General features: G+C 39.8%; 1 protein-coding gene across 6 annotated transcripts in view; it reads left to right on the top strand.

The window, feature by feature from the left end:
- Window positions 1–15,341, top strand: part of LOC133530297 (E3 ubiquitin-protein ligase RNF123-like) — a 66,773-nt gene that overhangs the window by 25,250 nt on the left and 26,182 nt on the right. For 5 of the 6 annotated variants that reach the window (XR_009801286.1, XR_009801283.1, XR_009801284.1 and 2 more), the window contains exons 5-12: window positions 1,545–1,687; window positions 3,116–3,309; window positions 3,838–3,963; window positions 9,148–9,295; window positions 11,595–11,735; window positions 12,453–12,635; window positions 14,121–14,273; window positions 15,065–15,174. Coding sequence is in view for 1 of the 6 variants with exons in the window: in XM_061868193.1 (XP_061724177.1) it covers window positions 1,545–1,687; window positions 3,116–3,309; window positions 3,838–3,963; window positions 9,148–9,295; window positions 11,595–11,735; window positions 12,453–12,635; window positions 14,121–14,273; window positions 15,065–15,174 (1,198 nt within the window). In the remaining 5 variants the exon portion in view is untranslated. The remainder of the gene's footprint in view (window positions 1–1,544; window positions 1,688–3,115; window positions 3,310–3,837; window positions 3,964–9,147; window positions 9,296–11,594; window positions 11,736–12,452; window positions 12,636–14,120; window positions 14,274–15,064; window positions 15,175–15,341) is intronic. The other variant, XR_009801287.1, reaches the window with a different exon arrangement.

Below are 15,341 nucleotides of genomic sequence, written 5' to 3' on the forward strand. Positions count from 1 at the left end.
CCGGCCAAGAGCATGTCGGGCCACGCTCAGTGTAGGGTTCCGTAGTTACTCTTCTGTCACAATAAGCTAAACTGGAGCTTAAAGTATAGTAAATTGTTAACCAAGGGATGAAACGGTACCTTTCACCTGAGTTAAACAAATAGAAGGGTGTCGTGTTTCGGAGGTTCCGGGGCAAACTGCCGAATCCGACACAAGAGCAGCCGATTCAACGGAGCCACGCCGTTTTGTCGCCTAAATAGTGTTTAGTTGTAATTTTATAAAATGTATATGTATGTTAGTCTGTAAGGTATTTGTAATATGGGCCTTGTTGCCTGAATCAAATTTTAAATAAATAAATAAATAAATAAATAGGCAAATTTGCATAATCAGTACCTAATTAAAATGTCTTTTTACTATGAAGGGAAAACTTTTTGCGATAACTCAAAAACAGCTAAACTGATCATGTCCGCTATAGTTTTCATTTAATGTCTTTCTTAAGCTCTACTTCCACGATTTTTTTCATATTTTTTGGACCTATGGTTCAAAAGTTAGAGGGGGGGGGACACATTTTATTTTTCTTTTGGAGCGATTATCTCCGAATATATTCACTTTATCAAAAAATGTTTCTTGAAAACCCCTATTAGTTTTGAAAGACCTTTCCAACGATACCCCACACTCTAGGGTTGAAGTGAAAAAAAAAATTCACTCCCACTTTACGTGTAGGGGAGGTACCCTAAAAAAAAAAAAATTTTATATTTTATTGTACGACTTTGTCGGCTTTATTGATTTATATATCCATGCCAAATTTCAGCTTTCTAGCACTAACGACCACGGAGCAAAGCTTCGGACAGACAGACAGACAGACAGACAGACAGACAGACAGACAGACAGACAGACAGACGGACATGGCGAAACTATAAGGGTTCCGTTTTATGCCATTTGGCTACGGAACCCTAAAAAATGATACCGGGTGCAACGAGAGGGGTAAGTGAAATTTTGGATACGCGGGAATTAAAGACCCGAGTTTGCAATGTTCTTACCCCCGAAGTTACACACAATGTTTTTCATCACACTTGCGAAGAAAAAGCTAAATAAGCAAAATAATTCTTAAATACCGTGACATATCATACATTCGTCCGCCATTTTGTAATTTCTTGACAGATTAGGCATCATAGGCACAGACCGATTCGGCATTCAGCCGCAATTGAAAATTATGTAAAAATATTTTAAGCGGCTGTTAAATTATTCAAATTAAATAATTTTAAATATAACAAAAATATTAAATAATAAACGTCAGTATTTTAAAAGTTAAACTCGTACGTGTGTATGAACATAATTTTTAATAAAAGCTATAATTACCTAGGGAGTTATAGCTTTTTTTTCACAATCCATAAATCCCGCGGGAACTAAATAGGCCTTTGTCCTTGCTTTTTAGGTAAAAAAATCAGTTTCCTTAAATGTACTTAGCCATACCCCGACGTTAACGGAGTTAAAAAATACAGTATAGTTCCTTGGATACCTACATGAGGTGCAGTTTGGTACATAAGAAATACTTTCTGTTCCAGGTACTGGACGACTAGTTCTGGTCGGAGACGAAAGAGTCAGCGTCCAGGGTCTCTCTAGCTTCGCGACCATCAGAGCTACAGCTTGCGTGTTTGCGGGGAAATGGATGTATGAAGTTCAGCTCGGGACTAAAGGAATCATGCAGGTTAAGCCATACTCGTTCTAGTCGGAGACGAGTGAGTCAGTGTCCAGGGTCTTTCCAGTTTCACGACCATCAGGGCTACAGCCTGCTAGTTTGTGGGTGGTGGATGTATGAAGTTCAGCTCGGGACTAAAGGAATCATGCGGGCTTACCTACAAGCTCGTGATTACTGGACAAGTTCTGGTTCGAGAGGGTCAGTGTCCAGGGTCTCTCCAGTTTCGCGACCATCAGTCAGGGCTACAGCCTGCGTGTTTGCCGGGAGGTGGATGTGTGAAGTTCAGCTCCGGACTACGAGTAATGGGGTCATGCAGGGTAATATGAACTTGTATAATCATCATAGGTCTTGTAAGACCACGACTGATTTGATTATAAATTTACATGAAAGGTAATTTTTTTGCATATAATAGGCTATATTATATTATTCATAAGTCTTCTTCTTCCTCGCGTTGTCCCGGCATTTTGCCACGGCTCATGGGAGCCTGGGGTCCGCTTGACAACTAATCCCATGATTTGGCGTAGGCACTAGTTTTTACGAAAGCGACTGCCATCTGACCTTCCAACCCAGAGGATAAACTAGGCCTTGTTGGGATTAGTCCGGTTTCCTCACGATGTTTTCCTTCACCGAAAAGCGACTGGTAAATATTAAATGATATTTCGTACGTAAGTTCCGAAAAACTCATTGGTACGAGCCAGGGTTTGAACCCGCGACCTCTGGATTGCAAGTCGCACGCTCTTACCGCTAGGCCACCAGCGCTTCATATTATATTATTCATAAGTATAGCAAAATAAAAATGTGACATTGTGGCAGATTTCTAGTAGGATTTAGTATCAACGGCATTAATTTTACATATTGCTAGTTAAACAAGACTTATTAATTTAAACTTTATTGCACATATAAAGAAAAATTTACAAATGGCGAACTTAATGCCAAAAGGCATTCTCTACCAGTCAACCATTGGGTCAAACAGAGACACTGTACTTTTCTTAATTGTTTTTAATTTATCTGCTCTGTGGGTCGTTGTTGTTCTAAAAAGTGTGCAGAAAATGATACGTTTCTGCACTAGAGCATTTTACTTTCCCATTATATTTTATAAGCAATTTTTTTTAAATATGAAATGAATTTGTTGTATAATTTCCATTCTTATATTTAACTCCCCATTCCATAAATCACGCTACTTTTACCTAGACTGTTAATTGAAAGTACTCTCAAGAAATACTGTAAAATTTTATACTTAGTCATGTTATTTTAATACACATATATTTTACTTTCCTCGTATTCGAAATGAAAAGTAGAGTGCTTAACTCGGGTGAAAGGCACCATTTCATCCCTTGGTTAACAATCTACTATTTCTAAACTAAAACTTTTTTCTCTGTATACGTTGAAATATACAGTTTAGTGTACCTACCTATTTTTTTTAAATCTGATATTCAGATTGGCTGGTGCACCAGTTCCTGCCTCTTCTCTATGGACACAGGAGTGGGAGACACTGCCAACTCTTACGCTTATGACGGTGGAAGAGTTAGAAGGTGGAACGTAGCCACGTCTCCTTATGGCCATGCATGGTTGCCAGGAGACGTTATAGGCTCATGCATAGACCTGGATAATGGAACACTGGAGTATTTTAGGTAAGATCCAGTCGCTTTCACAGGATGCTCAGCAAAAGGATAGAAGATTCTGTCAACTCCTATACATATGACGGTGGAATGGTCTGGAGGTGGAACGTAGCGGCGTCTCCGCTCGGTCAGGGATAGACGAGAGAGACACGTTATTAGTTTCTGCATAGACCTGGTTATTGTATTGTATTGTAATACGGGCGATTTTCCGCAACTCGACGACTGGCGCATGGGGGACTGTCTGTAACAGCTATTATAAAAAGATGTTTGTGGATTATTTTTCCACGACCTGTTGTTATGACACACCATACTCAGTCGGACCTTCCCTAGTTGAAGGAGCGCCCTTGTGATTTTCTCGTTGATGCCAGCCATGACTTGTTTGACCTGTCTGCATCCAGTCTGGTTTAGCCAGTGTTCTGTGTGTAGTTTCCCTGTGCTAGCTGCCTGGTTAACAGAACTTTAGGTAAGACCTCACTCACATAGAAAATCGTGGTACTTACATGTACCCGAACTGTATACCTATCAAATTATTTCTTGCAGAAACGGAGTTTCAATGGGCGTGGCATTCAACAACGTCACTCACGGTAACGGCGTCGCATACTTCCCAGCCGTATCGCTGGCGATGCAAGAACACTTGTATGCTAACTTCGGTCATGTACCTTTTGTGTAAGTCTAGTAGACTCAGTGTGCAAGTTGAGGAAAGTTTAAACAAATTATGTTCTCGAAAATTTCAGTAAAATTCAATCTAAATCTATCTAAAGCCCGACCAGAAATATATACATATATGGTCAATTGATCACATTGATCATTGTCAAAAGGGCGCTGTTATTCTCATGTATAGGGTGACAGTTCAGTTTAGTATTCATAATTCAGTTCCAAGGAAATTCTGCAATTTGGGGCGATTGGCGCGTGATCATATATTACTGGTCAGGTATTAACTACCTAGGTACATATCCTCTGGTTTCTTTGAGAAATTCCTTTTAGACTACTAGAAATTTATAAGTATCTAGAAAAGAATATAAGGTCACTCACGTAAATCGACTGATCTATAGTCGTTGCGTCTGTCGAAGATCGAAACGGATCGAAACATGTAGAGCGATAACCGACTAAACCCCTCGTATGCTAAGACGGGAAATCCTTGCAAGGAAATGGCGTTGGATCGGACATGTACTCCGTAGACAGGACAGCCACCTGGCCAAGCAGGGTCTCCGCTGGCATTCAGCTGCCAGTAGACAATCGGGGAGGCCTTGTACTACATGGAGGCGATCAGTTGAGAAGGAGGCAAGTTCAACTGGACTCGGCTGGAAGGTAGCCGCTCATAGTCGCATAAATTGAGAATTCTTCTGCGAGCCCTATGTCCCTAATGACAGGAAACAGGTCCCGAGCTAATAGGAATGCATCATCATCATGCTTTAACATGGATTCGTGCCTGGGAATTTAAATCTATTGTTTAAATGTCTAGGTCATTTTTTCAATGAGTAAATTTGTTAGGCGGCATACGAGGGATTAAATTACGTGACCGGATTTAAATATTTTATTATAGCTGAGATTCTCGTGAGTTTCGTGTTGGTAAAGAGTCCTTTGAGTCCTCTGCCTTAAGATTCGACTTGGTTCTTCAGACTTATAATTAAATGAATTTGTTAGAGAACCCAGTCTGTTGTAGAGACCCTACCTTCCTACCGGTTGTAGTGTGTTGTTCCTTTTAGAGAACCTTCATTTTTTATACAAAAAAAGGACAAAATGACTTCATGTAAAATTTAAAGAAAATAAGAGTTATTGTATGTATATCCAATACATACAATAACTCTTATTTTCTTTACTACTAATCGTAGGTAAGATACAACCTACAAAATTGTTGACGAAGTTCTTTATTCGGAGACTCCAGTCCTATTTTATTCGCTTAAAGGGTCATTCTCTCATTTCGTGCAAATCGGTGATATTCTCTCGATTTGTAATTTTTCTTTTAATTGATAAAATTTTGGATTTCGTCCATGTGTGGATTCGTTTATTAACACTTTTATGCTAAAGGCACCTTAGTAACCTTATTACTTTTCATTTAATAGGGCTACTGGTAATGAACTACGCGCTGGTAATGAAATGGCCTGAGATGGTAATGAATGATAAAGGAAAGGAATGAAATTGGCATCGGACGGTAATTTTTTCACTGGACTGTAATGAAACAAACTTATGAAATCTGACATAAAAATCTTTATTTAAAGAAAATTAACAACATTAATAAAATCAACAATATTAAAAACGTGTCGATTAATGTCTGGCATTTAGCAAATACACAATATAACTGCATAAAACTATGAAATAGTGAAAAGGTGGCATAAAAAGTCTACCAAAGAAATATATATGCATACATAAGGTAATGTTCTGAATAAGAAGAATTTTGTTACAGCCGATCCTTATTTGTTATTTAATAGTTTAAGTAACCAACATAATTATTGTTTTATTCAAAAAACTAAACTAAATTTCAATCGGTCTTTGATTAGTCTATTATTTTAAATTGTTACATTGTCATTAATTGACTCACTACCTACGCAATTTCGATTAAATCTCTTGCATAGCAATTATTTTAATGGCGTGTTTTGCAAATTTGTACAAAAAAAATTTTTTTACTATTTGACCGCCATTTCTTTCTGTTTTCTTTGAGCACGAGGTGTCATTTCCTTTATGCTACAAATCTTTTTTGTTCCTTTCTTAACAAGTATCTATTTCTTTCTTTTTCTCTTTGTATCGCATATAATTCGGGATTATTTTTTATAATCTAATATTTTTCTTTTTTACGCTGCCTATCTTTTGCTAGTTAGTCTTCTTTGGTCATTTTTTTCTCTGGCCTGGTCATTTTAATGCTAAAACAAAGTGATAACAAAGCAGTCATTAAAGAACATTTGACTAAGGGAAGCCCTATAAAAATGGGAAACGTGCACACGAAGACGATACTGGGAATATGTAGCCGGATGTTGCCCCAAAAATAAACACTGCGCGTAGAGGAAAACCTGGAGGTAAATATTCAGGCATGGCAAGAGCTAAAGCACAACAGCGGAATATAGATTCGGATGAGTATGAAATGATCTCTGACGTTGATGAGGATGCGGAGCGACGTATCATACGTGCACGAGGGAAGGACATCTATGAGTATACCAGGGCAACTCCTGCCATCAGCTCAGAAGTTGTAAAGAGCTCCTCCTCGGTCTCGAAAATCTATGAGGGGGACATAATTGACGAAGTCTGCACGGAAGCCAACAATGTGCTAGAGGAGGCTCGCAAATCCGGGAACTTGAATGCCTCAGCCCTGTGCCGACTGCTCCCAAATGTAGGCGGTCCGAATGCTCCGTGTCAGTGACTGTATGCGGGAGTACTAAGGAGCATGGCGCTGTATGGGGCGCCAATATGGGCGGACAGGCTCTCGGAGCGCAACAGCGCCCTACTCAGGCGGCCTCAGCGAGTAGCAGCACAACGCACCATCAGGGCATATTCAACGGTGTCCCATGCCGCAGCGTGCCTCCTAGCTAATACCCCTCCGTGGGAGCTTGATGCTCAGGTACTGGCGGAGAGGTACCGAATGAGGGCGCAGGCGAGGGCGCGGAGAGAACGCGTAGACCCCGAAGAGTCGGAGCGAGTGCTACGTCAGGCAGAAGAGAGGCTCCTGGAACGATGGAAGGAAAACCTGGAGGACTCGCCCTATGGCACCCGCACCATTGGGGCACTCTTTTCATCGTTCCGGGAATGGATAAAGCGGAAAAGAGGTGTGCTATCATACCGGCTGACCCAGGTGGTGCTTCGGTCACTACCTGCACAAAATTCAACGGGAGCCGAGTCCGGTCTGTCATGAATGTGGTGACTCAGACGACACAGCCCAACACACCTTGCAGGTGTGTAACCGGTGGGATACCGAGAGAGGTGCCCTAACGGGCGTTATTGGGCGTAATCTCTCGCTGCATAGTGTTGTCTCGGCCATGTTATGCAGCGAGAGATCATGGAATGCGGTCGCCACCTTCTGTGAAACCGTTATGACACAAAAGGAGGCCGCTGAGAGAATACGCGAGGAAAATGTGGACGCGCATCCTCTCAGGCGCAGACGGCAGAGGAGAAGGCGAAGGCGCTATGCAGCAGTCTTAGTCTGATCTTCCAATAGGGCTGGTGGGCTGGGTACCCACCATACGGCCCCACACGTCTAGGGGGAGGGCCATAGCGTCTCTGGTCCTCTCCTTCCTTAGCGCGGGTGCTCTCAGCGTCTATGCTGGGGAGCGTCGTGGTAGAATGGCTGCAATCCCTCGGCGCTCCCAGTAACGGCAGAGCGGGTGACGCCGCAGGGGATGTTAGTGGGTATTCTCCTCCCCTCCCTCTGTGTAGCAGAGAGAGCCGTGGGAGGAGCGAGTCCCACATACTACCCCCACATGGGCTGACCTGGCCCGGGGGTGAGATGCGTAAATGCATTTACCCCTGCTTCACCATAAAAAGGCGATTATCTCACACTGTCACCGCATTTCGTTACGAAGTGCGGTGCAACGAATTCGCGAGCGGCGACGATGCTAAGGTGGTGCAGTTGGCTCCGTATCTTCGTCCGGAGCTGCTATGCACGACGAACCAGGTTTATGAACTAAAACCAGAAGTAGAATAAACAGATTTTTATGATATACTATTTCTTAAGATTAATATTTATCAGACGCACCCCTACATTCAAAACGTATGTATCACAGAAGTACTGAACACTCATGTTTTGAGTGTCATCACAAGTAAAGGTAACAGAGCGGCAGGTTTATGTTAATCTACTGCGCTCGAGTAAACCCGAAAATTCCCCGGTTGGGCTCCCTTATTATTACATATCTACAGTTTTAAATGCTTATAACAACGTAATCTTTATAATAACTGAGCCTCTTTCCATTAAATGTACTGCCTCGAATATATTATCATTACCTTCTTAATGCATTCATTACCTTCCCCAGTAAAACTGGAAGGAAAAGAAGTGAATGAAACAGATATGAATGAAGTTTTGGAAGTTTTTATCGCCTACGTCGGTTGGCATCAGACCTTAATTTTGCAGAATACACCATCTGGAAGGCAACACTAAAACACTTCATTACGTATAATTATAATAATGTACACTTGGAACTTACTGTGTAAATCACTGGATGGCGATGAAGATTGTTTTGAACCACACTCCTTTTCGACACGCGAGAACGTAGGTACGTTCGCTAACAGCGGCATACGCGCGTCCGCTACGAGATCACGCGGCCAACTGACTGACGAACAATGCGTAGCATCGGCGGTAGACGCTATATACCCTTGCTATGTAGCAAAATATAGCTAATCCATTTCTCGCGTCGGTAATGAAGAAATTACTTGAACCATACACTTATAAGGCTGTATAATTTTAACTGTTAATATCTAGCTTCTAATATTAAACGATTTAAAACATAACTAAATTAGTCATTAAGTGAGCAAACAACGAGTTTTCTATTTTTAGTATCTTAAGGTTCAAATGTCGGTCAAAGTTATACCTTCATGCGTTACATGTAGAGAGGAATGAAAAAATTGGGTGTTAATTGTAAATATAAAGAAAACTATTACCTTTTTAGAATTGTTCGTTGAAGAGACATATACTTTAGGCCGTATGTTACAACCTTGCTTTTACAGATATTCGAAAACTACAACAAATTTTTGGTAAATTACCTAAAACACCGATTTGCACGAAATGCGAGAATGACCCTAAAATATACTTAATAAAGGACCCGACTTAGGACTTTAGACAAATTTAGAATTAAAAGAGTCAAGTTCCTTCCAACACAAACGTGACTTTCCTAGTTACAGATAAAAAACCAGTAAAACTTTCGTCGGCAGTTTTCCCCAGGACGACTTCGCGCCTCTCCAGCTGCCGCCGGTGCGTGAGTGCGCGCGCGCGGCCCTTCTGTTCAAGTCCATTGACGCGCTGCTGGAGGAGCTGGCCAGGTTCAACGACCTTAGACCGATCTCGGCTAAGAGCAGTAAGGTTCGATCACCGACAGTATTCATAGACCTGGGGTCGGCAAACCGCAGCTCACGAGCCCCATGCAGCTTTTTAAAGGTACAATACCTCTGAAGTCAATATTTGCCGCTCTTCCTAAAACTGGTGATTTCTACAACGATTGGCTCTTTTTCACAAAAGTTTGCCGACCCCTGACTATCATCCATTGACTCTGCTTCATAAAACATTTACAATAAGCTGTCGGTCTTTTACTTATAAAATTACGTTGCGCCGCAGCCAAATTATTAATTTCCATCCTACACCATTTTTATTTTGACATCTTTACTCTATCATCTTTTGGTGACATTTGTGTTTATATAAGCAAAGCTCAGCTGCAAATAAATTCAGCGGTGGCACTTTCATGGTAATATGGTAGGTAGGTACGTGATCGCCAACGAACGTAGCCGCGAGTCGTCTTGTATGCTTCATCCAGTGTGTTTTACCGATGATACCTATTTTCTTACAGTTTCTGAAGTAGAAAATGTTTAATTAATGACCACGAACCGAGTAGTCTTTATAACCGAAGCAATTTATGTCGATAAACAATGCACTGGCATGGTTAGCAAGCGTTAGAGAAGGTTTCCATTTTGACTCGGGCAAACTGCTTTCGTATGATGTCCGGATGTAGTCCTCTACGGGTCATAATTCTTAACCGATTCTCGTGAAATTTTGTGAACAGATTCAGTGGCTAGATATATTATTTTTTCTATTAGAGTTAATGGTGCTTAAGACGATTGTGAGTACGCTGTGTTAATGACTCGACGAAGTAGGCATTTTTTGTTTTAACGCTTATGCATCTTATCGCGAGGTCTACAGCTCACAGAACCACTAGTTTTATATGATTTAAAATTTTATGTCTCTCAGAAAACTGAACAAAACTTGTCAAAACCCCTTATTTAAAATGCTCACTAAGATTAAATAAATAAGGCCCCTAAATAAATATTGTCAAAATTATTCTTAAAGTGGATTGGGTTATATAGTTGGTCAAACCAATTTGTCAGTAAATAAGAACAAAAAAACTATACTCATCCTTTTCTTTTGGATGCTAATACTAGTGTAAGACAAAGATAGTATGACTCCCTCTGTCTATGTTTGAAATGAGATAGCCCTTTGACAAACTATACCTATTATTTTTAAGGGGGATTTATTATATTTATTATTACTTTGATTCCTGGGTTTACTTTGATAAAAACTTTACCTCAGGTTCGAATTCATATATTACGCTTTCTGAATGCATCCTTTGGATGTTTTTTTGACGGTTGGCAAGTTTGAACGTCACTGCCAGTCTGTGATTGGTGTCCGAGGGATAAACCACGTCGATCGATGAAAAAAAAAATTAAAATATGTAAGTATTCGTTTTGTGTACTTTTAATAGCCTGTATAACTTTTAATGTACAATGTTCTATATAGTAAATACATAAATTTGATGAAATTAATGAATCAGGCACGTATGCCTATAACATCAATTCTTGTTGCAAATCATAATCATGGCAGCCATTTGTATTTTTTAGGTTTTTGTGGTATGGGGTGTCATTGATCGCCTATAAGGGTTTACTTTGATCACTGATCAATGACACCCCGCGAAATATATCTTTTTAGATAACTGATAGTTTTCTTGAAGGTTTCTTAACTGATTTTTGTTTCATTGTTTTAGAACAGTGCCTGGAACATATAAAAACCATTACACCATTAGGCACCTGAGGATATTGGACTACTCTGAAAAAGTTTTAAACCAAGCTGTGACAGAAGTGATCGAAGGCAGGCTGTCGATACGCCAAGCATCCGAACATCATGTTGTAGGGGATTACATATTAATAGTAAATTTTGATCGCTTTTTATTGTTAAATTGTGCGTCTAAACATAAATAAGTAAAATATAAGACTATTTTGTAATAAAATTTATTTTTCCTAAACTTTCCTGGTTTCTCTTTGTCAAAGTAACCCCAAATGCACAAAAATCCTTATAAATCCTAAACCTGCGAACGGATTTTTTTAATGTTTTGAAGTTTTACTCTCTATATGGGTTACTATTCAATTCCGTTGAAAAAAGGGGGGTATCAAAGTAACCCCAAGTTCAGTTAATAGTTGAACACCACTTATTTATTTTATTTTAAGATACATTAAAAATTAAAAATACATTATTACTGAAATCGATAGAGGAGCAAAAATCGATATTGACATTTTTTATCATTTTTTTAGATTACATATTCGGGGTGATAAATACATATTCATTTTGAAATTGATCAAAGTAACCCCCCAATCCACGGTAAATATTCTTCATTCAGGCCAGGTCAGAATCTTCCAAAGCGGCTGAAGAAGAGGTGGCACTGCGCATCCACAGTTCCAACTCCACGTACACCCCCAAACCCTCGCCTCATCATGTCGCGGTCACGAACAGCACGGATAACAAGCGGATGTCCAGAAAGGTAGACCAAGCCAGAGTTTTCTGAAAATAATATGTTATACTGCAAGGGTCTACAAACTTTTTTACCCGAGGGCCATGTAGCACCTCAGAAACTTTCGCACGGGCCATCGGTTTTTTGGCCTGGGGAAGGGGGGAGGTCTAGTCGTTGCAGGTTGTCGCGTTGGGTGACCGAGGGCCGGATTGAAACGCCATGCGGGCCTGATTTGGCTCGCGGGCCAGGATTTGGAGACCTCTGTGTTATAGTAAACACCCTTACATTCGTAACGACCGTGGCATCAATAATGAGACGTAAACCACAAATCCTGTAAAATAAGTTTTTACATTAGTTTACAAACTTACAAACGCCGGCAACGTTTTACCATATAAAAAATTCATAGAGATGTTTAACGGTTCAATATTTTTAGTTTGTTTTCAAAATGACCTGCTGTTACCTACACAGTGTGCAATAAAGTATTTTATTATTATTATTATTATGGCCCATGACCACAGAAAACATTGTTTTAATTTGTTAATTAAATTGAAACCAATTGCAGTATCTTTCATTAAACACGTCGAAAATATAAAACACGAATAGGACATTCAACTTTTAACGCACAAATAGCTAGAAATTTCACAGATGTCGATGAAACATCAAATTTACTTTAAAATTTCTCTCAAATGTCTCATGAACTCATGATTAGTGTGTTACAGTTGACAGTTAATGCTCTCATTGTTCCAGGCCTTCCTCATGTCTCTGGCTCGTTTAGCTGTCGTGGAGCTGGGCATCAGCCTGCGACTCTCGTATGTTGTGGTGTCAGAACTGCTGCCCCGACTTCGAGGCGCCCTTGGCGTCAAGAACAGGGCCATAAATGTGGACCCACTGGCGGCGGAGTTCTATGCCAAAGCTAGGGAAAGGAATTTTGTAAGTAGTTTGAGTAACTTCCTCATGTCCATAGCCCACCTGTTGAGTCAGGCAACAGCAGCAACAGCAGCGTAGCTGCAAAGTTTTATGCTAATGCTAGGGAAATTAATTTTGGAAGTATCATGTAAATTAATTAAGTATCATGGTCTGCAGTGACTGACTAACAAATCGTTTACTTTAGTGCAAAGACGATGGTTAGTTAACAGCGTTGCTGTTAATAATAAGTAAATATAGATTATACTTGTGATTTCTAATCTCTTATAATGAAAATGCAATTTTACGTAAATACGGGGTGTCAATTTCGTGGTCACGACTCGACAGCTTGTTTGCGTTTAAAAAGTAATGGCTGCGTTACTTAGGACAAGTTCTGTCTCTAAGGATAAACTATCTACATAGTTAATTATATCTTTAGCAGTGACAGACAGCGTCACAACTGGTTGAACTGGTACTCTGAATTATAGTATATAGATTTTCAACTAAAGATGTTACATAAATTCCTTTAGATTTTCAAATTTTGCCATTAAATCAGTTTAAGTCAGTCATCAAACGGAAGTTATGTAAAAAGGGATATTACAAAATCTCAGATTATCTAGAAGACCTTAACCCTTGGAGTTAATTAGTATGTGTATAGTGTAAATAGATAACTTAACTTATTTTTTTAGTAAATGTTACTATTTGACGTCATAAAGTGATTGTAAAATCCTATTATGAAAATAAAATGATAAAGATAAAGATATATATTGAAGGGATTATAGCTAACGAAATGTCGCTGCATGTCGATTTCAGCGAGTAGAATTGGGTATTTATAAATATATCGTGGGGTAGTATAGCCCATTTTCTTCCGTTTAACACAACACAATGTACAATGTAATTAGAGTTCCGTACCTCAAAAGGAAAAAACAGAAACCTTATAGGATCACTTTGTTGTCCGTCCGTCCGTCTACGTCTGTCTGTCCAGACCCTTTATCTCGGGAACGCGTGGAGGTATCGAGTTGAAATTAAAACTATATACACAGGTCTATAGTCCCTTGAAGCTGTAAAAATTAAACTACGTTAACGTAAAAAATATATACGGCCGTTTATGACGCAAAACCGTTTATTGCGACACTCAATGGAATCACAATTTATAGGGTAGTTTCCGTTGGCCTAGAACTATGAAATTTGGCAAGTAAGAAATACCGTCTTATACTTACTACAAGAATAAGGAAAAATCGGAAAACTATTTACATTTGTAATTAAATCATAAATCCCTGAACCCTTTGTGGCATATGTCGTTTTTGAGTTATTGGGATTTTGATTTTCTTTCAATTAATCAAATTTGAAATTTAAATGGTATAATCGGTCGGGAGTCGACCGCCTACCATTCCAAGGGCTAAGTACCTACAAATTTATACAGAACCGTCGGTGGGCGAACCCGACTCGCACTTGTCCGGTTTTTTTTTTAATGTAAAATAACCATAACCGAATCCGATTATTGACTTCCAGACCGACTTGTCAACCAAATTCCTTTCACAATCCCAGCCGAAGTTGTGCACGATGCTGGACCTGCTCTGGACGTTCTTGGACGAAGCAGCGTTATGTGATATCTTGGAGCATTGCGTTGTGAGGGAATGCCTGCTCTTCGATTTGGTGTCTCCGGTAACAGTTACAGTTACAGATACTAGGATGGCTCTAGTTATGCCTTCTAGTTTTATTATTGAATAAATTCTAAATCTAATCACATCGCGTGTTCTGGAAAAAAGTCCCATAAATGTCCTGTAACTAGTATACTTACAATAACGACATTATATCCAAACAAACAAGTCCGAGGATAAAAACTAGCTTACATATAATTTGGGTTACATAACAATATGTAACCCAATTTCGGAGGACCTCTCTCTCTATGAAACTCGTTATGTTGAATTTGGCTCCTGTTAATTTGGCAAAAATTTCATATTTGGTACAAGTTTTCATCGCTGACTGCGCTTTTCTTTCCACAGGCAACTAATACTCATCGAGAAAATTCTAAACACCCCAAACACAGTTAGGTTGTGTTGTTTTATCACATTGCAATTTAAATAAAAGCTTGTAAAAAGTTGGCATTTTGCCACGGCTCATGGGAGCCTGGGATCCGCTTGGCAACTAATCACTAGAATTGGTGTAGGAACCCAGAGGGTAAACTAGGCCTTATTGGGATTAGTCCGGTTTCCTTCACCGAAAAGCGACTGGTGAATATCAAATGATATTTCGTACATAAGTCTCGAAGAACTCATTGGTACGAGCCGGGGTTTGAACCCGCGACCGCCGGATTGCCAGTCGCACGCTCTTATTACCGCTAGGCCCCCAGCCACTACCTCTTCAGCTAATTCTCTTCCTGATTGTCTGATATATACGCCAACAAACTAATCAGTAGAATATTCTTCTCAGCTTAATACAGTTCTCAATTGCAGGACTTGCAGTTTATCCAGCAACTGGAGGGCGTGTACGTGCTCTGCGGCCTGATGCAGCATGTGGAGACCAGGCACCATCTCGTCAAATACGTTTTCTTCAACAAGATCTCGTAAGCTCCATTGTTAGCTTAAGTAAATCGGAAACATGTAGACAATTATCTAAACACCGACTCACTCTTTAATAGCATTGAATGAATGAGTACCCTAATTCCATTTATTATGGAATGAAATTGACTGGCATTTAACCAACTGGAGACGCCTTGTCTGTAATTTTCTG

This window comes from Cydia pomonella, chromosome 22, assembly GCF_033807575.1.
Source record: "Cydia pomonella isolate Wapato2018A chromosome 22, ilCydPomo1, whole genome shotgun sequence".
In the NCBI taxonomy this organism is placed as follows: domain Eukaryota; kingdom Metazoa; phylum Arthropoda; class Insecta; order Lepidoptera; family Tortricidae; genus Cydia; species Cydia pomonella.